Source organism: Mustela nigripes, chromosome 16 (assembly GCF_022355385.1).
Source record: "Mustela nigripes isolate SB6536 chromosome 16, MUSNIG.SB6536, whole genome shotgun sequence".
Classification (NCBI taxonomy): Eukaryota; Metazoa; Chordata; class Mammalia; order Carnivora; family Mustelidae; genus Mustela; species Mustela nigripes.
This window is the reverse complement of record NC_081572.1, coordinates 50,010,860-50,037,003: the sequence shown is the minus strand read 5'-3', so window position 1 is coordinate 50,037,003 and position 26,144 is coordinate 50,010,860. Positions and strand designations below refer to the sequence as shown.

At 39.4% G+C, this 26,144-nt stretch overlaps 1 protein-coding gene across 3 annotated transcripts in view; it reads left to right on the top strand.

The window, feature by feature from the left end:
• ULK2 (unc-51 like autophagy activating kinase 2) overlaps nt 1–26,144 on the top strand; it is an 84,189-nt gene that overhangs the window by 25,503 nt on the left and 32,542 nt on the right. For all 3 annotated transcript variants that reach the window (XM_059380661.1, XM_059380662.1, XM_059380660.1), the window contains 4 exons: nt 3,087–3,134; nt 3,461–3,549; nt 9,013–9,184; nt 22,497–22,557. In XM_059380661.1, the coding sequence (XP_059236644.1) occupies nt 3,087–3,134; nt 3,461–3,549; nt 9,013–9,184; nt 22,497–22,557 (370 nt within the window). The remainder of the gene's footprint in view (nt 1–3,086; nt 3,135–3,460; nt 3,550–9,012; nt 9,185–22,496; nt 22,558–26,144) is intronic.

Below are 26,144 nucleotides of genomic sequence, written 5' to 3'. Positions count from 1 at the left end.
ATCTGACCCAAGTTTTAGAAAGGATCATTCTGGTTGCTTGTTGCCAACAGACTGTGGAGCAGGGTGGTGAGGACAGGAGCCTGGGGACCAATCTGGGGACTACAGCAGTTACCCCAGTGAGAGATGAAGGGACTCAGGCTGGAATGACAGCCATGGAAGTGGTCCGGGGTCCCTTGAATTCTGCATGTTTTTGGAGGTAGAGACCATAGTATTTACAGATGAATTGGATGTGGGGTGTGAGAGAGAAAAGACTCAAAGATGCCTCCAGGGTGTCTGGCCTGGGTGCCTGAAGGAATGGAGTTGTTTGTTACAGACATGCTTGAGGCTCTGTGGCCAGAGTAGGCTCTGGGGCAAATCAGGGGTTCAGCTTGGATCTGTTAAACTGAAGACACACATTAAACGGAGGGATGCAGATGCCCAAAGGGCATTTGGAGTCCAGAGGAGAGGTCTAGGCTGGGGATGTATTTCGGAGATCTGGGAGGAGGCAAAGGAGGAGAAACACTCCAGAATCCTGGTGGAAAGTCCCTGGCCTCGAAGATGGGGTTTCAGGAGACAGGCAGGGGCCGCTCCGTGGCAGTTTGGTTTTCACGGCAGTGTGAGGGCTATGGAAGAATGGGCTCTGGGTGCTCCGCAAGGCCTGAGTTCAGATTTTTACATTCTGAAGGCGAAAGCTGTATCACTGATATTGAGCCTTTCTTCTTTTTATAATATAATCATTTAAAGCTAAACATTTCTTTTTTTTTTTTTTTTTTTTAAAGATTTTATTTATTTATTTGACAGAGATCACAAGTAGGCAGAGAGGCAGACAGAGAGGGGGAAGCAGGCTCCCCACTGAGTAGAGAGCCCGATGTGGGGCTCCATCCCAGGACCCTGGGATCATGACCTGAGACAAAGGCAGAGGCTTTAATCCACTGAGCCACCGAGGCGCCCCTAAAGCTAAAAATTTCTAAGTATTTTAACTTTACACGGTCTAGGAATGCTTAATACTATAGGGATTGTCCAGTCTTGGAAGGCTTTGAAAGAACATTTTCCCCTGAAATTGTCTGGGTCTTAGCTCCTCTTTGGGGGCAGTTTTTTAACTTGTTTTTATCAATCTCATGTAAAAGATTGTTCTTTTGGATCTTACTCTTAGCAGTCATATGTAAAAACAGCATGACTTAAATGTCAGACCAGAAAAGCCATAAGACATGTTCAGTGAAAATGCTTTTTAAATTAACCTTGGTCTTGACATTTTTAGAAAGAAATAAAAAAGTGTTTGATTTTTCCTGTAGTAATTAGTTGTAATATTAATAGAGATTTGCAAAACCTTAGTCCAGAGTTTTGGTCTCTTCATGTGTGTTATGGAAGTCCATATAGGTTCCTGGATAAGACCAGGGTTTGAATTCTCATCCCTCAGCTTGCTAGCTTTGACGTTGGAGAAGATACATGGCCTTTATGCACTTTATCCTTGTCTGTAAAAGGAAGATAATCCTGTGTGTTAAGTTTGTGAGGATTAAATAAACTGGTATGTGAAGCACTCAGTTTGTTGTCCTAGCAAATGTCATCAGTAGACAATAACTCTGGAAGTTTCCATATAGGGGACAAGGTGAAATAGTCTGAACATGTATTTTCTTAAAGTTTTGTAAAGTTGGAACTAAATTTCAGCAAATGGACTTGGTAAATATTTTTATCTTTTAGGGGGAGAAATTAAATTGAGAGTTGCTCTGTAACCATGAGAAATAGGGGTCAATACTGAAACAATATACTCATCAATAATAGTTTTAAAATACTAGATTATATATTAAGTATTTGTATATTTTCCCTGCCATAGCAATGGATTTGGGATGTGGTTTCAGAGCATTTACATTCAGTTCTTTTCTGTTTCATCCCTATGATGTTCATTGTAAAAATTAGCATTAAAAATCTTATATGTCAAACCAGAATTTATGTATATGTATAGTAATTTTTTTGTGTGTGTGTATAGTAATTTTTGTTCCAAAAATTATCTCTGGTAGAAAATATATTTTTTTTTCAAAACCCTCCACATTTCTATTCCTTAGCAAGTCTTGCAACTGATATTTACACTGAATGGCTTTTGGTGATTTATTTCAGTAAGACCCCCAGGGCCCTTCAGAGTGGAAGATACGCTAGCCTGACCCTGAGTTAAGCTTTTCCTGATCTTGTACCTCCTCATTTAAATCCCATGCTGGTGTCACGCTGCCCTCCTTGCCTGCTCTGTGAGATTTACTAGCATACAGGTCTGGGACAGGAGATTAGCTTTATGGGTTTTTAAAGAATTAATGAAATATTTTAAACACACAGGAAGCTAAAGTAAAATAATGAACGGCCATGTCCTCCTGACTTATTTACCTTTAATTAGCAGACTTATTATGTAGTTTTTTTTTTTTTAAGACTTTATTTATTTGACAGAGATCATAAGTAGGCAGAGAGGCAGGCAGAGAGAGAGGAGGAAGCAGGCTCCCTGATGAGCAGAAAGCCCGATGCGGGGCTCGATCCCAGGACCCTGAGATCATGACCTGAGCCGAAGGCAGAGGCTTTAACCCACTGAGCCACCCAGGCACCCTATTATGTAGGTTTTATCCTTGGTAGACAGCCAAAGAAATTAAATCAGACTTACAGATTTTTAAAAAAATGTGAAACCAGCTGCAGGAATATCTTCTGGGATAGAAGGATGGGATTTATTATATAAATCAGCTACCTGGATTGCCTCTAGGACAGTTAACCCCAGCCATGCTTCCGTATACACTTTGGGGGGCCTGCTCACAGCCCCCTCCCCCCCACAGGAGGACAGGGCAGGTCCCCGAACATGCCTGCTTTCGTGGAGCCTGCCGCGTTGGGAATGTGTGTTTGCAAAACTCACAATTATTATTTTAAATTTTTCGTGCTTTAAGATTTATTTATAATCTGATAATTTTTATAGATGATTTATAAAAATCATAGGCTTCTACAGTGGAAGGAGATGGAGGCTACATAAAGAAGTTAATAATAATTATTTATGATCTCAACACTGTTAAATGCATCAACAAGATTAACCCATCTGCTACTCAACCTGAGCTTAAGGGTTGCATTCTCCTTTTTCATTACAGAAGCATTTTTTAGCCATCCTTTTCTTGAACAAGTTCCAGTGAAAAAATGTGAGTACCTTTTTTTTTTTTTCATTTTTGCTTGAAGAGTGAAGGCAGACAGACTTAAAGGAAAAATTAGTATTTTGTGTCACAAATTAATTTTTGATTGTACTTCTCAAGATTTCATTGAGCTTTATTTATTGAATTCCAGTCATTTTTTTTTTTCCCAAGTCCTAGTTGAAATATTTGTAGTAATTGCTGCAGGTTTAGTTTTACCCACAGGAGCTGTAATAAGTAGGTAAATGAATCTGGTCAGCACAGCGATGTCGTCTCTTAGACGAGCTGTGTAAGTCTCTGCAGCGCACATCTCTCTTCACCTGTGTTTCTCCCCCCAGCCTGCCCAGTTCCAGTGCCCGTGTATGCTGGCTCCGTCTCTGGGAGCTCCTGTGGCAGCTCTCCATCCTGTCGCTTTGCCTCTCCACCAGTAAGTTTTGGTTTTATTAACTATAATTTCAGAGTGAGTGCTATTGCCACTGTCCCTAGGGGAGCCTGGGATACATTGTGGATTCCCTTCTGATGTGCAGTGCTTACTAGAACTTACATTCTGACGTGCCCATTCCATGCTACTGCTGAGCTTTGGACAGAGAACATTATTGTTGAGTCAGATGGACCTAGATTTGCACTCTGCCCTCTGTAGCTATGTAAGCTTCAGCAAGAAATGTCACCCCCCCGGGCCATTTTCCTCTCAACAGCGAGTATCGTACTCGCAACTTTTGATGCCCCGTTGGTTGGAAAGGATGACAGCTGCAGAGTACCCATCGGAGGCAGGGAGGTAGTAACTTCATTTTCTCCAACTGTCATCACATCCGTCTGGGTATTTATCGTACGTAGAATTTCATTGGTGGTGAGTGACCTCGGAGCCACATTCCTCACACTTCAGTTCCCTGAATGCCGGTTCCCAGCCCTTCAGGACTTGCTCCACCCCAGCCGCCTCCCTCCTCTGGGCTTCCCTGGCCATTTTCTCTGTGGTTCTCTTTCCTCCAGCCTAAGTGCTTCTTCTAGATCCTGAGAATTTCTGCTCTGTGCTCCCAGGGTTTCACTCTGCCGCCTTCCGACCCTTCCCCCACTCCTTGCTCTGGGCTGTGACCTTGAGGCTTTCCCATCAGCTGAAGTTCCAAGGGCTCTTGTGTCAGCTCTGGTGACTGTTTTCCAGATTAGCCTGGCAGACGTGAATTTCTTGAATTCTGCCGGTGGAGGGTGGGGCAGTCATAAGAGGAAGTGATTGTGTAATTAGTGGGTTCTTCTTAGAGGTTTAAGAACATGGGACTCGGGAGCTTCTGCACCCCATACTTGCCGCATTAGCCAGGTCAAATGACTTAATCTCTTTGAGCCTGTTTCTCCTAGGGAAAGCGAGTGTAATTGACCTATTTCATAGGTTCTTTTAAGTGTAAATGAGCAAAAGCATTTTACTATAATGTCTGGTACACAGTACTCAGTAAGTGGCAACTGCTGTTAGACTATTGTTTTCAAGGAAAACCTAACAGCCCATGGCTAAGGCAGATGCTGAAGAAGCTGATTGCAAACAGACAAAAAAAACCCTTTTTGCCTATCCCTCCAGACTTAAACCAAGTTAGAAGAAGCAGATGGGATAATAAGATATTATATTCCCCTAAATTTTTTTTAAAAAGCTAAGAGGGGAAAAAAAGTGTTGTGGATTTCCTGCTTCAGTCTGGAATATTAGAAAACACTGGATTTGGAGTGACTGGGGAGAAATGTGGAGGAAGTGTACTGGCATGGAGAGACCGTTGGCTTTATCTGGGGTCAGGCCCATCTGGCCTCAGCACTGGCCAGGCCACTGGCTCATGCTTCACCTGGAGCAGCTCAGCTCCAGCGCTGAGCCGGGGCCCCCTCCTCTGTAAGGTAGGCTTCATGAACAGCAGCCTTGGGCGTGCTTGACAAATTGTAGTTATTATTATGAAGTCTATATTTGATGCAGTGTGAGACGTGAAAAGTGAAGTTGATGCTTGAGAAAGGAACCACAGGGAAGAATCTAATTATGAGAAGATGTGGGAGAGAGCAAGAAGAGAGGAGCCTGTTTGTAGGATGACCGAGGAATGAGATAGAGGGGGTCCAGTAGGAGGTTCATTGAATTGGAGATTGCTTTGACTGGCGAGAGCCAGTTGGGGTTTTCTGTTGTGTGGGGCAGCATTGAAGGGGAGAGCACTCGGAGCTCGGCTCAGGCTGCTGGCCAAGAGATGGAGTGCTAAGAGAGGTGAGGACATGCCAGGGGGAGAGAGGAAGCATATTTAGATGCTAGAAACTTTGGTGGGAAAACCATTTTTAGAAGGCTTTTATTAAAAGCTAATGGTTGGGCACCTGGGTGGCTCAGTCCATAAAGCATCTAACTCTTGATCTCAACCCAGGGCTTGGTCTCAGGGTCGTGAGTTCAAGATCCATGTGGGGCTCCACACTGCGTGGAGCCGACTTAAAAAAAAAAAAAAAAGGCAAAAGAAAAAAAAAAAAAGGCAGCTTGAAATGAAAATAAAAAGGGATAAAGGACAGCTGAGGAGTAAAAGGAAATCCAGAATGTTTCTGTATAATTTCCAGATAGTGAGAAATGGGATGGTTTAATAGGCCTTGCTTTTAATGTAAACTGCCAAAAATAAGATGGTTTTATGCATGCGCTTCCCCTTTCTTCCTATGGCTGGAGTAGACTCATGTGGAGGGTTGATACACACAGGCATGCACATACAGCATTCTCTTTTTACATTCTCACACAAATACCCAGCTGCTACTTGATTCCAGAGAAATCTTGAAAGGAAAAAAAAATCCAAGTCAGTCTTTTAGTTACGATAGTGGCTATAGGTTAAATGCTGTTTAGATCATGTTTCTTGGTTTCATAACATTTATTAAACACCTAGTCTGTGTAAGGTTCTGGTTGATACTAATGAATGAAACGACTAGGTCCCTTACATTAAGGAGCTTTGAATTTAGTTGTGTGGGGACGAGGTAGATAAAGCAACCACTGTTGGAAGCTTATGTGTGTGTCTCATTATTGCCTGTGGGAACATGAATGGGGAGCATGAAATCAGAGCAAGAACTCAGGAAGGCTGCTCAGGGGAGGGCATTGAGCTGACTTTTGAAGAAAGACCTAGCAAGGTGAATTAGTAAAAGAATGGTATTATAGGCAGAAGAATTCTTATTCATGAAGTTCCGGAAGCATGATGCCCTGAAGGAACCCTAGAGCCTCTCTCGGCCCACTTAAATTTGTTAAAATTAAGTGAAATTTAACATTTTGTTCCTTAGGCTAGCCACATTTCAAGTGTTCAATAGCTGTCTGTGGCTAGTGGGTCGCCAGCACACCGTGCGCTCAGATGTAGACCGTCTCCATCATTGCTAGAAGTTCTGTGGACAAGGCTCCTCGGAGCAGTCCAGGCTGGGGGACACAGAGTACTGGTGGCATGCGGAGGGGCAGGTGCAGCTAGAGAGGCAGAGGTCTGCTGTCTCTTGATGGGATTTGGCTGTGGGAGCCTTCAGAGTGCTTTTAGGTGGAGGTGTGCTGTAAGCCGCCGCAGGGTGGAGAGAGCAATAGAGAGTAGAGTGGTCGCTCTGTTAGAGCACGGAGAACCCACAGACTATTGCACCTTTCTTGTTTTGTTTTTTCTTTTTCCAAGAACGAGGGCCTGAGCTGCAGGGAAGGTGGGGGCCAGGTAAGAGAAAGGTAGAGTTCACCAAGCTTGGAGCTGCTTGAACGGGAGACCGAATGGATGGATCATGGTAAAGTCACTCGAGCAGGGAGTGCGGGGAGCAACGCTTTGGACCAGGAAGGTAGTGAGTTAGTCCAGTGCTCACTGGAGAGATCTAGGCCGCAGAGGTGAGGGGGTACTTGGAGGGTGAGAGTGGTCGCTGCGATGCGGATAAAAATGTGAGGAGTGCGGGCCATGATGAGCACTGGGTGTTCCATGTAACCAGTGATGCACACCGCATCAGACGCTAATTACGTACGGTGCAGTGGCTAACTGAACAGAATTTTTAAAAAATGTGAGGCGTAGAGGGTCCAGAGTGGCACCTTGGGGAACTCCACACTCCATCCCTCTCCTTTAAGGGATGGAAGAGAAGCAGGCACCCACAGAATAGACTAAGAAGTGGGAGGAGAAGCCGGTTCACTGAACGAAGGGGTTGATCATCGAGTGGTCTGCAGCACGGGTGAAGCAGAGCACGGGTAACACGAAGTGTCAGGGGGAAGCCTGGCCAGCCTGGTGAAGACCGCGTGACTGCACAGGAGAAGGCAGAAAGGGGGTTATGGTGGGTTGAGCGATACGTAGGAGGTGAGGAACTTGTGTCAGTGAAGATTGATAATTTCTAGAGACATCCTTAAAAAGTAAAGAAGTGAGAGAAGACGGTGATTAAAAGGACTGCAGGGATTTGAGGTGTGAGAAAATGGAATGTGTTTATGCACAGAGGGGAAGAAAACCAGAGGAAAGGGAGAGGGTGAGACCGTAAGGGGCAGAGGGAGCTAGTCCAGGTCTCTGAGGAGGTGTAGGGGACCGGACTTAGAGCACAGGGTGGAGAGACCAGCAGGGAGAAGATCTCTTCCACTCAGATGCTGTGGCTGCAGATGGTTTGACAAAGGCATGGAAGAGCTTGAGAAAGGGCCTGCCTAAACCACTGGAAAGAAATTGTGGAGTTAGATGCTTGGAATCACATCTCAGCTTGAGCACTTTTTAGCTGTGTGATCTTGGGCAATTTTCCTAAACTTCTGAGCTGTCTGTCTGTATCCATGTATGACATGGGTTTCAGAACAGGACTGGGGTTAGGTAAGACATGGAAAGCACCCAGCGGTGTCTAGTCCATGGTAGACGGTTGGTCATGTTAGTCTTTCCATTGTCCCTTCCCTTTATTACCTAGACACACAAGGTCTCTTTAAAAAGTGATGAGGGGATTGTATGTCATGTGTGTCACACACACACACACACACACACACACGAGAGGAGATCTGATACAGATTTCATTGCACAGTGACATTCGAAGGAGCCCTAGCAGTGAATTGGGTGTTTAGGACATGGGTTTAAGATCAAAGGGCATTGTGTAGTATTTTTCCTTTTCTTAACTAGAAACGAAGGTTAAACAAGGTCATAGAGGACTTAACATAATAAATTAGGAAGTTCATTGTTTCAGAAAACCATTGTGTAACCAAGACATTTAATTAGAGGTGTCACTTGAGTCCTTGAACTAGGCAAATGCCACAGGACATACAACTGCTTACATCTGTGTATTTGCTTATATACCTTTTATATGCTTTCCTTTCCTTCCTGTCCCATCTCCTGCAAACCCACTCCTCCCCCTAACAAAAGAAGAACAAAAGGAATGTACCCACAGCCTGTAAGGTTTTCCAGATCTTGCTTTCTGTGAGCAAACATAAATCTCTAGGCTTGAATGTAGTTATCCTTATCGATCTATTTACTTTTTTGCATAACGTGGTCTCTTGCTTTCCTGTTTATAATGTTTTCTTCACTGGAGGTTTAAAACTTTTTAAAATGTGTGCAGGATGTTGTTAGTCTAAAGTCCCTGGACATAGTGTTTCAGTCATCGAGTGAATAGTTTTTGAGTACCTGCTTTGCTAGGCCAAGAGCCAAAACGGGGCATGTTGAGATGATGAAAACACACCTCAGAAATTTCAGGAGAGGGAGACATGTACGTGATAAGTGGTATGATATATTTTTAAGTATCATTTTTGGAAAAAAATGATAGAAGTCTTTATATGAAGACACTTTAAACTGTGCTTTTCTAAGGGAAAGATTTTCCAAAGAGATTTCTTTTTTCCAAAATTTTAAGATGGAGTTAACTTTATGCCTACTTTTATGAAGACAGCATTCCTTAGTCTAATGGCTATTCTGACGTGCATTTTATTACTAGGCCAGTTTTAATTTTATGTTGTTAATTTTAGTCCCTTCCAGATATGCAGCATATTCAGGAAGAAAACTTATCCTCCCCACCATTGGGTCCTCCCAACTATCTACAAGTGTCCAAAGATTCTGCCAGTACTAGTAGCAAGAACTCTTCTTGTGACACGGATGACTTTGTTTTGGTTCCACACAACATCTCGTCAGACCACTCATGTGAGAATCTTTTCTACTTGTACACATTATATTTCTTAATTTACTAGACTAGCATTTATTTTTAACCTTTACATCATGCTCTCTCGTGCAGGGCACCTTTTCAAAGGGGCACTTTATTTAGTTGTGTGAATTCCCAGAACTATATACCTACCATTCTAAAATCGGCTCAGTCATCTTCCATGAAGCAGTAACTTTGGATTCTGAAGGCAGATGAGAAGATTGCAGGAAATGATCTCAAATTCTGTTTGTATCCACACAGAAAGAAATAGGAAAGTCAGCAGAATTAAAGGAAGACCTCTGTTGCAAAAACCACCTTAAGAGTCAAGGGAATTTAAAACCAGGCTGGATGCCCTTCAGAAGAGACTGGCATGAGGTCAGGAATGAGTTTCACAAATATATGGGGAGAATTTTTATAAAGGAAGCAAAATCCAAGTTGACTAAATACGGTCAGGGCTCTGAGGAGCAGTAAAGGGCACCAGAAAACCTACAAAATTGGCTTCCTTCGATGATTGAATAGTATCAAGTTGACCATGTGCAGGTTGGAGAAATTCATGTCCAGAGGTCTGTGTAGTAGTTTGTCAGATACCAATGGCACAGCTGCTACTGTTAGGCATCATGCCAGGTGTGAAGGCCGTCATCCCCAGAGCATGCGCTTTGGGGATGTATCCACTGGGGAAGGGGGAGCAGGGACAAGGCTGCAGGAGAAGGTGGGGCGGTTCACCATCGGTGCTCCGACAGCTGGGAGTTCTCTGTAAAAATCCAACATACGGTGGTTTTCTTCTATTTTAAAAAAGGAATTAAGACTTTAAAAATTATGCAGTATTTCAAGCAGGAAATAATACAGCAGATACGCAAATCCACCCCCATTCTAATTTTATTTATGTCAGTGTTTAGCCATGTTGTTTTAGATGTCTTTTCTTAAGGATAAAAAATGCTGTATAGGTACAGCCAAAGTCCTTTTCCTTGTTCCACTCTTGCTAGAGGTTAATTCTTACTGTAGTTTTTTTTTATACTTCCACATATCCTATATCTATACATAACGTACGATGTTCTTGTGTTTTTACAGTTTTAAGTAAATGGTATAAGGAACGTTTCTATAGCTTGGTTTTTTATTCATGTTTTTGTTACATACCTAGATACATATCTAGATACGTATGCAGTTCATTTTAATATCTGAAATTTACAGTATAACTATATTTTATAATACAACTCAACCACATGTTTTTTTTTTGCTGAGGTTGACCTGGGTAATTTCTATCTTTTCACTGTTCAAAGTATATTGTAACAGATGTCCTTGTATCAGAGTTTCTTCTACATGGATGCTCTAGAAATTTTCAACTTCAGATCTATAAAATATTAGTACAGACAAGTTGTAGGCAATCAGTAGTTTGTGCCATGCTGCCCCAAAAAAATTCTAAAGAATTTTTTTTCATCTTTAAATCTTTAACTTTACCTGGAATTCACTTTTGTAGATGGAATAAGGTAGGGATCTTAGTATTGAACATTCTGTCCTTTCTCTGTTGATAGACTGGATTTGTCCTGTTAGGTTTTTATAAAGAATTGGGTTTGTTTTAAGGTGTTCTATTCTGTTGGTCTATTTGTCTATATTATAATCATTTTTAAATTTGTGTGTGTGTGTGTGTGTGTATGTGTGTGTGTGTGGCGGTGTGGGGTGATGGTAGAGAGCATTTTAGTATTCTTTGGAATCACCCTGGTTACTCCTGACCGCTTTTATCCCCATGTAGTCTAATTTCAGCTTGACAAATCCTACAAAAAAACATTTGGCGATTTTGATGTGAATTTGATTGGTTGATTTTGTAAGACCTATACAGGAACAGTTAATGATCTTTACAATATTAAATTGCCAAATCAAGAAAATGTGTTTCTCACAAAATCATAGGTAATCATAGGGGAAGAGAAGGAAAAACGAAATAAAAACAGAGAGGGAGGCAAACCATAAGAGACTCTTAACTCTAGGCAACAAACTGAGGGCTCCTGGAGGGGAGATGGGTGGGTGGGTGGGGTAATTGGGTGACGGGCATTAAAGAAGGGACTTGATAGAATGAGCACTAGGTCTTTTAGCCATCTGATAAACCACTAAATTTTCCCCCTGAAACTAGTAATACACTATACATGAACTAACTCAAATTTAAATAATAAAAAAAAGAGTATGCGTTTCTCTACTTATCTAGGTTTCCTTAATGTGTTTTGATAGATATTTCTATTTTCCTACATAAAGGACACTCACATCTTTTGTCTTATTCTAGTTACCTTTGTTTTTTTTTCCCTTGTGTAAATACTGTATTTGGTGATTTTTTTTTTTTCCAAAACCACTCCTGTCAAGGTCTCTGTGCTTCCAAATCTCAGGTTATTTCTCAGTCTTCAGCTTTTTGATATATTTACAGCATTTGTTATAGTTGGCCAAACCCTTTTTAAAATTTTATATTTTTAATTTTTTAAAAAAATATTTTTTTGTTTATTTGTAAGAGAAAAAGAGAGTGAGAGCATAAGCAGTGGGGGAGAGGCAGGCAGAGGGAGAAGTGGCTCCTTGCCAAGCAAAGAGCCCAGTGCAGAACTGGATTCCGGGACCCTGGGATCACAACCTGAGCCAAAGGCAGGTGTCCACACACCCTTCTCTTTATTAAAAATTTGTTATTGTAAAATACATCATGCTTATATTTTAAAAACATTTTATTTATTTAGAGAGAGTAAGAGCAAGTGGAGGGAGAGAGAGGGAATCCCAAGGACACTTTGCACTGAGCCCAACATGGGGCTCGATTTCATGACCGACATCATGATCCAAGCTGAAATCAAGAGTTGGACACTCAACCGATCAAGCCACCCAGGTGCCCCAAAGATTTTTTTTTTTTTTAGAGCAGTTTTAGGTTTATAACCAAACTGAGAGGAAGGTACAAGTTTCCACATATCCCTTGCCTCCCCGTTCTCAGCATCACTCACCAGAACAGTACATGTGTTGCTGAGGATAAACCTACATTGACACATCACAGTCACCCAAAGTCCATAGTCTACTTAGAATTCATTCCTGATGTTGAACATTCTGTGGGTTGGGGGGAAGGTATAATGACATTTATCCATTATTATAATATACAAGGCATTTTTTAAAAAGATTTTATTTATTTATTTGACAGACAGAGATTACAAGTAGGCAGAGAGGCAGTCAGAGAGAGGAGGAAGCAGGCTCCCTGCTGAGCAGGGAGCCTGATGTGGAGCTCGATCCCAGGACCCTGGGATCATGACCTGAGCTGAAGACAGAGGCTTTAACCCACTAAACCACCCAGGCACCCCAATATACAAAGCATTTTTACTGCCCTAAAAATCCTCTGTGCTCCCCACCTGTCCCTCGGAAACTACCGGTATTTTTTATTGTCTCTACATTTCTGTACCACAGTTTGTCCATTTACCTATTGAAGGACACTTTGCTTCCAAGTTTTAACAATTAAGAATAAAGCTACTATAAACATCTGTGTGCAGGTTTTTGTGTGGACATAGTTTGCAGCTCCTTTGGATAAATACCAAGGAGCATGACTGCTGGCTGGTATGGTAAGAGAATGTTTAGTTTTGTAAGAAAACACCAAACTCTTCCAAGTGGTTGTACCATTTTGCATCCCCACCAACAATGAGTGGAGTTCCTGTTGCTCCACATCCTCACCAGCATTTGGTGATGTCAGTGCTCTGCGATGAGCTGTTCTGGTAGATGTGCAGTTGAGTCTCGTTTTTATTTGCATTTCTCTGATGACATCTGATGTTCAGCATTTTTCATGTGCTTATTCACCATTGTATAACTTCTTTGATGAGGAGTCTGTTAAGATCTTTGGCCCATTTTTCAATTGGGTTGTTTGTTATCTTGTTGAGCTTTAAGAGTTCTCTGTATATTTGGGATAACAGTCCTTTATCAGATGTGTCTTTTGCAAATATCTTTGTTCAGTCTGTAGCTTATATTCCATTTTCTTGATATGGTCTTTCACAGAGCAGTTGTTTTTAATTTCAATAAGTTCATCACTAATGATTAATTCAAACATTAAATAAATTTCTTTCACGGATTGCATGTTTGGTGTTGGTATCACAATACCCAGGGTCCTCTAGGTTATGTTGTCTTCTACAATATTTGCTATTTTTTTCTTTTATATTTAGGTCTGTGGCCCATTTTGAGTTAACTTTTTTTTTTTTAAGATATTATTTATTTATTTGACAGAGACACAGTGAGAGAGGGAACACAAGTAGGGGGAGTAGGAGAGGGAGAAGCAGGCTTCCTGTGGAGCAGGAACCCAATGCAGGGCTTAGTCCCAGGACCTTGGGATCATGACCTGAGCCAAAGGCAGACGCTTAACAACTAAGCCACCCAGGTACCCCTTGAGTTAATTTTTTTGAAAGGTCTGTATCTAGATGCATTTTGTTATTGTTGTTGTTCTGTGGATGTCTACTTATTATAGCATTATTTTTTAAAGACTGTCTTTGCTCCATTGTATTGTCTTTGCTCCTCTGTCATAGATCAGTTGACTAAATTTTTGAAGGTCTCTTTCTGGTCTCCCTATTCTGTCCCATTGATCTATTTGTTTGTTCTTTTGCCAGTATAACACTGTCTTGATTACTGTAGTTTTTTTTTTTTAAAGATTTTATTTATTTATTTGACAGACAGAGATCACAAGTAGGCAGAGAGGCAGGCAGAGAGACAGAGAGAGAGAGAGAGAGAGGGAAGCAGGCTTCCTGCGGAGCAGGGAGCCTGATGCGGGGCTCGATCCCAGGACCCTGAGATCATGACCCGAGCCGAAGGCAGCAGCCCAAACCACTGAGCCACCCAGGCGCCCCATTGATTACTGTAGTTTTATAGTGAGTCTTGAAGTTGGGTAGTGTCAGTCCCTTGTCCTTCTCCTTCAATGTTCTGTTGGCTGTTGTGGGTCCTTTGCCTTTCCATTTAACCTTTAGATTAGTTTGTTGATATCCATAAAATGACTTGCTGGGATTGTCATTGGGATTGTAGTGAATCTATAGATCAAGTTGGGAAGAACTGGCATGTTGACAATATTTAGTCTTCCTATCCAAAAACATAGAGTATCTTTCCATTTATGTGTTCTTTGATTTCATTCATCAGAGTTTTGTAGTTTTCCTCATACAGGTCTTATATGACTTTTGTTAGACTTATACCTAAATATTTCATTTTGGCGGGTCCTGATATAAATGGTGTTGTTTTTTAATTTCAAATTTTAGTTGTTTATTATTGAGATATAGGAGAACAATTTAATTTTTAAATATTAACCTTGTATTCTGCAACCTTGCTTTAGTCACTTATTAGTTCCAGGAGGTTTTTTGATCAATTCTTTTGGATTTTTTTTACATAGGTAATCATGTTATCTTCGAACAATAGTTTCATGTTTACCTTTCCAAGCTGCATACCTTTCATTTCCTTTTAACTTACTGTATTAGCAAGGACTTCAAGAGCTGTGTTGAAAAGAAGTGGCGAGTGAAATAGGACTTCCTTCAGATTATGAAACTGTAATAACCACAGCCAATAGAAAAATCAATGGAAGAAAAAGAAAGAGAGAAGACATCCTTATATTTTTACCCAATCTTGATGGAAAAGCTTGGAGTTTCTCACCCTTTAGTATGGTGTTAGCGGTAGCTTTTTGTAGATATTTTTTATCAAGTTGAGACAGTTCCCCTCCATTCCTAGTTAACTGTGAGATTTTATCATGAATGGTGGTTGGATTTGTCAAATTCTTTTTCTGTGATGTTCTGTCTATTAATGGGATAGATCGCATTAATTTTAGAATGTCGAACCAGCCTTGCATACCTGGGATAAATCCCATTTGGTCATGGCATATAATTCTTTTTATACATTGCTGAATTCAGTTTGCTAATATTTTGTTGGAGATTTTTGCATCTGTGTTCATGAGAAATACTGGTCTGTAGTCTTCTTGTAATGTCTTTTTCTGGTGTTGGCATAAGGGTAATTATGGCCTCATAGAATGAATTAGGAAATATTCTCTCTGCTTCTATCCTTAGAAAGAGATTGAAAATAGATACTTGGTATAGTTTCTTCCTTTAATGTTTGATAGAATTCACCAGAGAACTCATCTGGGCCTCATGCTTTCTGTTTTAGAAGGCTATTAATTACTGATTCAATGTCTTTAATATATAAAGACCTATATTCAAATTGCCTATTTCTTCCTGAGTAAATTTTGGCAGATGTGTTTTTCACAGAATTGGTCTACTTCATCTATGGTGTCAAATTTGTAGGCATAGAGTTGTTCATAGTATTCCTTTATTATCCTTTTCAATGAGATCCCTACTGGTGTCTCTTGTTTCATTTGTAGTATTAGTAATTTGTATCCCCCTTTCTGGTTTGGTTTTTTTTTTTTTCCCCATCTTTTGTTAACCTGGCTAGAAGCTTATTGATTGTTGTGTTTTCAAATTCATTTAGTTCAAAATCTTTAAAAATTTCTCTTGAGATTTCTTCTTCTGCCAATTTGTTATTCAGAAGTATGTTTTCAGTCTCCCTGTATTTGGGGATTTTTCAGTTACTTTTCTGTTACTGATTTCTGGTTTAATTTCGTATAGTCTACAAACAAAAACTGATTTCTATTCTTTTAAAAAAATTTTTTGGTTGTTTTGTTTTGTTTGTTTTAAAAAAGATCTTATTTATTTATTTGAGAAGGAGCACAAGCAGGGAAAGGAGCAGAGGGAGAAGCAGACTCCTTCTGAGCAGTGAGCCTGATGCACGGCTCTGAGTTGAAGGCAGACGTTTAACTGACCGAGCCACCCAGGCACACCTCTTTTAATTTTGTTAGGATGTGTTTTATGGCCCAGAATGTAGTCTATCTTGGCAAATGTTCCATGTGAGTTTGAGAAAAATGTGTATCCTGCTGTTGTTGGATGAAGCTGTCTGTAGATGTCGATTATATCTTGGTGATTAATGGTGTTATTGAGTTCAACTGTGTCCTTACTGGTTTTCTGCCTGCTGGATCTGTCCATTTTTGAGGGATAGGTGTTGAAGTCTCCAGCCACATTAGTGGTTTCACCTGTTTCTACTTGTAAGTTTTACCTTGTATAGTTTGACACCTTGTATAGTTTGACGCGTTGTTAGGGGCATGCATAATGTTAAGGAAGAATTGCTTTGTCTTCTTGGAGAATTTATATTTATGTAAATATAAATATATCATTACATAAGGCCCTTCTTTATCCCTAACTTTTCTTTCTTTTTTTTTTTTTAAAGATTTTTATTTATTTATTTATTTGTCAGAGAGAGAGCAAGGACAGGCAGACAGAGTGGCAGGCAGAGTCAGAGGGAGAAGCAGGCTCCCTGCGGAGCAAGGAGCCCGATGTGGGACTTGATCCCAGGACGCTGGGATCATGACCTGAGCTGAAGGCAGCCGCTTAACCAACTGAGCCACCCAGGCATCCCTATCCCTAACTTTTCTTAAACTGATGTCTGCTGTGTCTGAAATTAATATAGCTATTCCAGCCTTCTTTTGATTAATGTAAGCATGTTAGTGTTAGCATGGTCTGTTTTTCTCCATCTGTTTACTTTTAATCTGTGTGTCTTTATATTCAAAGTAATTTTCTAATACACAACATGTATTTGGGTTGTGTGTTTTAATCTGCTCTGAAATCTGCCTTTTAATTGGTGCATTTAGGCCGGTGACGTTAGAAGTGTTATTGATAAACCTAGATTAATATCTAACATTTGTTACTATTTTCTCTTCATTGTCCTTGTTCTTTGTTCCTGTTTTTGTCTTCCACTCTTTTTCTGCCTTTTGTGGTTTTAACTGACAATTTATTATGATTTAATTTTCTTTCTTTCTTAGCATATCAGTTGTACTTTTTTTTTTCTTTCTTTATTGGTTGCCCTAGAGTTTGCAATATATATTTATAACTATTCCAAATCCACTTTATTATTTTTAAAAAGCTTTATTTATTTATTTTAGAGAGGGGACATGTGTAGGCAGTGGGGAGGGGCAGGGGGGAGTGAGAGAATCTCAAGCAGACTCCCGGCCAAGTGTGGAGTGCAACAAGGGACTCAGTCTCACGACCTGAGATCATGACCTGATCAGCAAAAATCAGCCAAAATCAGCAGTTGGACACTTAACCAACTAACCCAGCCAGGTGCCCCAGTCCAGGTCCACTTTCAATTTTTTTTTTTTAATTTTTTATTTTTTATAAACATATATTTTTATCCCCAGGGGTACAGGTCTGTGAATCACCAGGTTTACACACTTCACAGCACTCACCAAAGCACATACCCTCCCCAATTTTTTTTTTTAAAGATTTTACTTATTGGGGCGCCTGGGTTGCTCAGCGGTTAAGCCTCTGGCTTCTGCTTAGGTCTTGTTCTCAGGGTCCTGGGATCGAGCCCCGCATCGGGCTCTCTGCTCAGCAGGAAACCTGCCCCCCACCCCCACCCCACCTGCCTCTCTGCCTGCTTGTGATATATCTCTCTCTTGCTGTCAAATAAATAAATAAATAAAATCTTTAAAGATTGTTATTTATTTATTTAAATTTATTTAAATTTAAATTTATTTAAATTTAAATTTATTTAAATTTAAATTTATTTAAGATTTATTTAAAATCTTTAAAGGGAATGGCAGGCAGAGGGAGAAGGAGAAGCAGGCTTTCTGCTGAGCACGGAGTCCAATGCAGGGCTCGATCCCAGGACCCTGGGTTCATGACCTGAGCCCAAGGCAGATGCTTAACTGACTGAGCCACCCATATGCCCTCCAGGTCCACTTTTAAATAAAACTGTACTACTTCATGGTAGTGTCAAGTACCTTATAGTAACAAAATCCTAATTCCTTCCTGCCATCCCTTGTATCATTGCTGCCATCCATTCTAGTTGAATATAAGAATCCATAAGCCCATCCCTGTATACCTAAGACACACACATTAAGCATACATAACGGAATATACTCTTGCTATTATTTTGGCAACAAATCCCCTCAATTTTTATTGTCTGAGAAAGTCTACTTTTCCTTCACTTTTGACAGATAATTTTGCAGGGTTCAGAATTCTAAGTTGGTGGTTTACTTCTCTTAACACTTTATTTATTTATTTATTTATTTTTTAAAGATTTTATCCATTTATTTGACAGAGAGAAATTACAAGTACACTGAGAGGCAGGCAGAGAGAGAGAGAAGGAAGCAGGCTCCCTGCCGAGCAGAGAGCCCGATGTGGGACTCGATCCCAGGACCCTGAGATCATGACCTGAGCCGAAGGCAGCGGCTTAACCCACTGAGCCACCCAGGCGCCCCTCTCTTAACACTTTAAATACGTCGTTTCATTCTTGCTTGTGCGATTACTGAGAAGTTAATGCAATTCTTTGTTTCTCTCAAAGTATAGTGTTCTTTTTTTTTACTTCTTTCAGAATTTTCTTTATTTTTAGTTTTCCTGTTAATTTGAAAATGATCTGCCTACCTGTAGTTGTTCTGGGCATTTATCCTGCCTGGAGTTCTCTGAGCTTTGTGAATCTGTGGTTTGGTGCCTGCCCTTTCTTTTGGGGGAAATTCTCAGTCATTGTTTCCAGTATTTCCCTCTGTTCCTTTTGTCCTTTCTTCTCTTTCTAGTAATCCCATTACACATGTTACACCTTTTGTAGTTGTCCCACGGACCTTGGATATTCTGTTGTTTTTTAAAGGAAATCTTTGTTGGGGCACCGGGGTGGCTCAGTTGATTAAGCATCCGGCTCAGGTCCTGATCCCAAGGACCTGGGACGGAGCCCCTAGTCAGACTGCCTGCTCATTGGGAAGCCTGCTTCTCCCACTCCTTTCCATGCCCCCTGTTTGTGCTCTCTCTGTCAAATAAATGGATAAAATCTTACCAAAAAAAAAAAAAAAAAAAGCTTTGTTTTCCAGTCTTTGAAGATTTTGGCAATAATGTTCTCTAGTTCAGAGCATATTTCCTTAGCTGTGTCTGGTCTACTAATAAGGCTACCAAAGGCATTTTTCATTTCCTTTACAGTGTTTTTTAATCTCTAGCATTTCTTTTTGGTTCTATGTTAGGATTTCCATCTCTCTCTTTATATTACTTGTCTGTTCTTGCTTGTGATCTACCTCATCCATTAGGGCTCTTAGCGTATTAATCATAGTTGTTTTAAATTTCCAGTCTGATAATTCTAACATGACTTCCATATCTGGTTCTGAGGCTCACTGTCTCTTCAGTCTGTGTTTTTTGCTTTTTGGTATGCTTTATTACTTTTTCTTGATAGTCATACATGATGTCCTGGGTAAAAAGAACTACTGTAAGTAGGTTTTATAGAAGTGTGATGGGGAGCTGTGGGGGGGAGGGGGAAGTGTTCTGTGATTGGGTTTCAGTACTTTAGTGAGCCTAGGTTTCTGGTCTGTGGGCTTTACACATGTTTCCCAGTTTCTTTCTCCTGCCTGAAGATGGGACAGGATGGCTCTAGGGCATTAGCGTTGGGTATTTACCTGCCCCCAGCTCAGTCTGGGGCTTAACTCGAGCTGGTAAAGCTCTGATTGTTTCCCCTGAAGGCAGGACCTGCGAAGAACAGAATGCTCACACCTATTTAAACCTGGTCCCTTTTCTCCTCCCCCTCCAAGAGGTAGGAGTGGATTTTTTCTGTTTACTAAGTGAGCATAGGAGTTCCCTGGGATAAATCTGACAATATTATGGGCCTCCCTGTGACTAGATCCTTCTGGAATTTTTAACTCTGAGAATTGTCCACAGTGATCCTCTTGCAGTTGTCAATCTCAGTTCATGTTTTTCTGTCCTGGCTGTGCTTTCCTCAAGCCTTTTGCGGGTGAGTCTCTTCTCAGATAAACCACAACTCCGGGTGTTTGCCTTTCTGCCTCTCTAATCCTGCAGCATCAGTTTGCCTCGGTCCTTCTCTCTCTTTTGGATCCAAGAACTGTTGATTTTTCAGTCTGTTCAGCTTCTTACATGTGATACTGGGACCCAGAAGTCCCCATGTAAGATCTTAAAAACATCTGTACAATTTAAAAGTAATAATAAGACAAGTACCAGAGTGCACTCTGATTTTCTTCTTTTGTCTAATTTTATTTTTGTTTTGTCTTATTGCTCTAATTTTAGGGAAATTTCCTTGATGTTTTCTTTTCTTGAGTTTTTCATTTATGTTCTCATATTTTTAAGTTTTAGAAGCTTCCCCTTCCTTTGAGTGTTGTTCTGATTTCAGTGTGTAGTATTTTATCTCTGAGGACATTAATTACAATTTTTTTTAAGTATTTTAAGAAAAATACTTCTTTTTTATCTCTCCCAGGTTGTTTTAGAGTCTGGGTTTCAGATTAGATTCCTTCCTTAGATGTTTGGTAATTGTCATATACTCATAATTAAGAATGGAAAATTAGAATGTTGTTTGAAAGCTTCGTATGTGGTGGGTCTTAAGGACAATGAGTTTATGCTGATGATGTATTATGTATTCTGCTTCCTTTTCGGAGGAAGTCTCCTGGAGAAGACTCCCTCATACCACGTGGGGGAAATTTCTATTGGCTCTTGGGTCTCCTAGGTCAAATAATGCTTCAATCAACTTTGTAACTTCTAAATTTTTGTGGCTATTGACTTTTCTATTCTTTTTGCCCTTGTGAACTTAGGTTCTCTTTTCTCTCCTTCTATAATACGGTATCATATAAAAATAACAATATAATTAACTAAAACCATTTAAAATCATTTTATGGGGGCTCCTGGCTTACTCAATTGGTAGAGCATGTTAGTCTTAATCTCATGGTCAAGAGTTCAAACCCCACGTTGGGTGTGGAACCCACTTAAAAAAACAAAAAGGTCTTTTTGTGGGTCTTTTTGTCCTTAGGGTAATCCTGTTAGGAATGTCCAATCAAATTACTAAACTTAAAGTCACTTGAAAAAAATTCCCTTCTAGTGATAACACTAACAAATTGTTACATGGTTATGTATGACGGAAGAGGATAAATGTTTTGCTCCATTTTCACTTTTGATTTCTAGGGATCTTTTTTTCCTTTTGATTTTATTTTGTTTCATAATTATGTATGGCCCCCAACTCAAAGCTAGAAAATGAAGTACACTTAGTGAAATATAGCTCCTACCCTTGCCCCATCTACCTTGTTCCCTCCATTACCATATCAGGAGCTATTCTCTATAAAATAGGTCCCTTCCTCCCTCACTTCTCTTTATTCTCTTACCCTGATTTATTTTCCTTTATATACATTTTAAAATATTTATATTATTTATTTATTTTGAGAGAGAGTGTATGTGTGGAGCCGGATGCAGGGCTCGATCCCATGACCCTAAGATCATGGCCTGAGCTGAAATCAAGAGTCTGATGCTTAAACTGAGCCACCCAGGCGCCCCGTTTTCCTTTATATTTTTTTTATCATGTCTGACACTATTACCTTCTTTCCTTACTAGAATAGAAGCTTCATGGGAGCAGGGACTTAAGATGTGCCAAAATAAATGCATTTCTCCATTCTTATTTAGGGCCCTTCAGAAGGATATTTGTGTTTGTTTCCTTTTTTTCCCTTTTTGAGTATGGGCTAGCAGTGTAACCTATACTTTTTAAAAACTTATTTGGTCAGCACTGCTATTTCATATCAACACATTGATTATGCCTTTGCAGCCATTTAAAATCACCCAGGCAGTGTGATATAATGGACATCCTAGTGACAAGAATGAGGGGAGCCTGCATTCTGAGCTCAGCTCTGTTCCCATGTATAGATGATACCGGAGTAGGTGATCTGGCCTGTGGCGGGTGCTACTGTGTCTAAGAGGCCCCAGCTTCCACAACGTCTTGTTCAACAACCCATGCAAGGCAGGAAGTGTTATGCGGGATGGGGGTGCTCCAACATTGGGGTGAACTAGACTTTGTTTACAGTCAGTTGTGCTAGAATGTCACATGTGTGTTCCTAAAACTTAGCACTCTCTGAAAAAATTGTTAGTAAAAACCACAGAGTTCATGGGCAAATTGGAATTGAGGACATAACACTCAAAAACGTTGGTGCGTGACATATTAAAAGGAACATCATAAAAATGTTAGCACAGTTTTTACTATGCATGTTAAATGGTGAAGAAAGATATCAGACTGAAGTAAATATGACACTTTACCTTGAAAAGCCCTGATGTTTGTTTATAGAAGTGGGCACTGAAGGGTTCCACCTATGAATTCAGCTGGGTGCAGTGTTCAGTGTTTTTACTCATGGTTTTTACCTGCTTTTACTCGTGGAGGAAAGTGCATCATAATCAAGTGATAAATTTGTGTGGTGCTCAGTTTTTTCCGAATAATCATGTTGGAATGGTTTACATTTTTTTAAGCAGGTGGCAGAGCAGAACTGATGGTATTTTTCTCTTTCTCCTTTAGATGATATGCCGATGGGAACTGCTGGCAGACGTGCTTCAAATGAGTTTTTGGTGTGTGGAGGGTATGTTTATATATATTAAATTAGAACTTTTTCATATTTTGGTTTTTGTGAGTAAAGTTATAGAACTTTGACCATGTTTTTGATTCTAAAATTTATTTTATTTCACAATTTGTCATTTCTTTTTTTAAAAACAGTTTAAATTATAGATAAAAGCACATAAAATCTATTGTTTTCCCCATTTTTAAGTTTACACATCAGTAGCTTTATGTATATTCACAATGTTGTACAACCAGTCTCCAGAACTTTTTCATCTTGCAAAACTAAAACTCAGTACTCATTATGTAGTAGCACTCCCCATTTCTCCCACCTCTAGGTGCTGGTAACCACTGGTCTACTTACCCTTTCTATGAATTTGACTGCTTTATCTACCTCACATAAGTAGAATATATAATATGTTTCTTCTTGTGACTGGCTTAGTTCAATCACCATAATGTCTTCAAGGTTGGCCCATGTTGTAGCATTTGACAAAATTTCTTTTAAGGCTGAGCCATAGTCCATTCTGTGTATATACTGTGTTTTGTTTATCCATTCATCTGTCAATGGACAATTGGATTTCTTCTCCCTCTTGGCTATTGTGAGCAATTCTGCTATAAATATGAATGTGTAGGTATCTGTTTGAGATCCTGCTTTCAATTTTTTTTGTATATATACCCAACACTGGGGTTGCTGGATCATATGATATTTCTATTTTTAATTTTTTGTGGAGTTGCCATTCTGTTGTCCATAGTGGTTGTACCATTTTACATTCCTACCAACAATGTGCAAGCATTCCAGTTTCTCTACATCTTCAGCAACACTTGTTATTTCTGTTTGTTTTTTTTTAAGATAATAACCATCTTAATGAGTGTGAGGTGATATTGTGGTTTTAATTTGCTATTATCTCTAGTGGTTTTTGAGTGTCTTTTCATATACTTATTAGCCATTTGTCTATCATTTGTTGTTGAGTTGTAGGAATTCTTTATATATGTTGGATATTAACCCTTTACCAGATATATGATTTACAGAAGTTTTCTCCCATCCCAAAGATATTCTGTCCACTCTGTTGATGTTTCCTTTGAGCATAGAAGTTATAGATTTGATGTGGTCTCATTTGTCTATTTTTTTGTTCTGTTGTCTTGTGTTTTTGGTGTCATTTAAAGAAATCATTGCCTAATCCAGTGTCATGAATCGTTTCTCCTGTTTTTTCTTCTACAAGTTATATAATTTGGGGTCTTATATTTAGCTCTTTAATGCATTTTGAACTAATTTGTGTACATTGTATAATGTAAGGGTCCAGCTGCATTCTTTGCCTGTGGATACCTAGTTTTCACATTTTCTGAAGAGACTGTCTTTTTGCCATCCAGTGGTGTTGGCATCCTTGTTGAAGATCATTTGTCCATATATGCAAGGGTGTGTTTCTGGGCTGTCTATTCCATTCTGTTGGTCTCTGTGTCTGTCGTTATGCCAAACATATTGTTTTGATTACTGTAGATTTGAAATCAGGAAGTATGAAAGCTCCAGTTTTATTTTTCTTTTCCAAAATTGTTTTGACTATTCAGGGTCCCTGCAGATTACATATGAATTTCAGAATAGATTTTTCTATTTCTGCAAAACAATGCCATTGAGATTTTGGTAGGGATGGGATTCATCTGTACAGATCGCTTTGGGTGCTGTTCACATCTTTACAGTATTAAATCTTCTAGTCAATGAAGACAGGGTGTCATTTATAATTTTTTCCAGCAATGTTTTGTAGTTTCTAATATACAAGACTTTCTCTTTCTTGGTTAGATTTATTCCTCTGTATTTGATTCTTTTTGATACTGTTGTAAATAGTATACTATTGTAAATAGTATCAAAAAAGTATTATAGTATTGTATTGTAAAACATATTATAAATAGAGTATTGTAAAAATTGTAAAAAATAGTATTGTAAAAAGTATTGTAAATAGATTTATTCCTGTGTATTTTATTCTTTTCAATACTATTGTAAATAGCACTTTTTTTTTTTAAGATTTTATTTATTTATTTGACAGACAAGATTACAAGTAGGCAGAGGGGCAGACAGAGAGGGGGAAACAGGCTCCTCACTGAGCAGAGAGCCCAATGCAGGGCTCGATCCCAGGACCCTGGGATCATGACCCAAGCCGAAGGCAGAGGCTTTAACCCACTGAGCCATCCAGGCACCCCTAGTTATAGGCTTTTTATATATGGTGTTTTTTATGTCAAGGTAATTTTTTTTTTATTCCTTGTTTGCTGAATGCTTTTTATCATTAAAGGATGTTGGAATTTTGTCAAATGCCTTTTATGCATGAATTGACATGGTTATATGGTTTTTGTCTTTGATTCCATTAATGTAGGTATATTATAAATCACATTTGGTCATGGTACATGATCCTTTCAATATACTGTTGAATTTGGTTTGCTAGTATTTTGTTGAGGATTTTTACGTCAAATTTCATCAGGGAAACTGTTCTGGTTTTTTGTTTTAGTTTTAGTTTTTGTCTTTTGGTAGTATCACTGCATGGCTTTGGTACTAGTGTAATGCTCAACTCACGGAAGGAGTTCGGGAGTGTTTCCTTCTCTCTAATATTTTGAAAGAGTTTGAGAAATGTTGGTGCTAATTTTTTAAATGTTTGTTAGAATTCACCAGTGAAACATCTGGTCTTGGGCTTTTTTGTTATTAGGAAGTTTTGATTACTGATCCAATCTTGTTAACTAGTTATGGTCTGTTCAGATTTTCTCTTCCTTTATCATTCAAACTTGGTAGGCTGTGTGTTTGTAGAAAGTTATCAGTTTCTTTTAGGTTATCCAACTTGTTGGCAAGCACTTGTTTGTTCATGGTATTCTGTTGTAATCTTCTCTATTTCTGTGGCATTAGTTGTCATTCCTTCTTTCATTTTTGATTTTGAGGCATCTCTTTTTCTTACTTAACCCAGCTAAGTGTTGGTTTTGTTGATTTTTTTTTTTAATGCCAACTCTTAGTTTAATTTTTCTGCTTTCTCAGTTTTGTTTATCTCTGCTCTAATCTTCATGATTTCCTTTTTTTTTTTTTAGGAAATGGGTTTAGTTTGTACTTTTTTTTTTTGTAAGATTTATTTATTTGGGAGAGAGAGTGCCTGAGTGTGTGTGAGTGGGGGAAGCAGCAGAGGGAGAGAATCTTCAAGCAGACTCCCTGCTGAGAATGGAGCCTAGCGTGGGGCTTGATCTTACAACCCGTGGGATAACAACGTGAGCCAAAAGTAAGAGTTGGATGCCCAACTGACTGAGCCACCCAGGTGCTCCTATTTTTATAATTTTGAGGGGTAAAGTTAAGTTTTTGACTTGAGTTTTTTTTTTTTTAATGTTAGCATTTACAGCCATAAACATCTATCTTAAAGAGTTGCTTTCGCTGTATTCCATAAGTTTTGGTATATTGTGTTTATATTTTCATTTTTCTCAAGATATTTTCTGATTTATTTTGTGATTTCTTCTTTGACCTATAGTTTATTTTATTTATTGTTTATTTTATTTTTTTATGATTTTAAAGGTTTTTATTTATTTATTTGATAGACAGAGATCACAAGTAGGCAGAGAGGCAGGCAGAGAGAGAGGAGGAACCAGGCTCCCTGC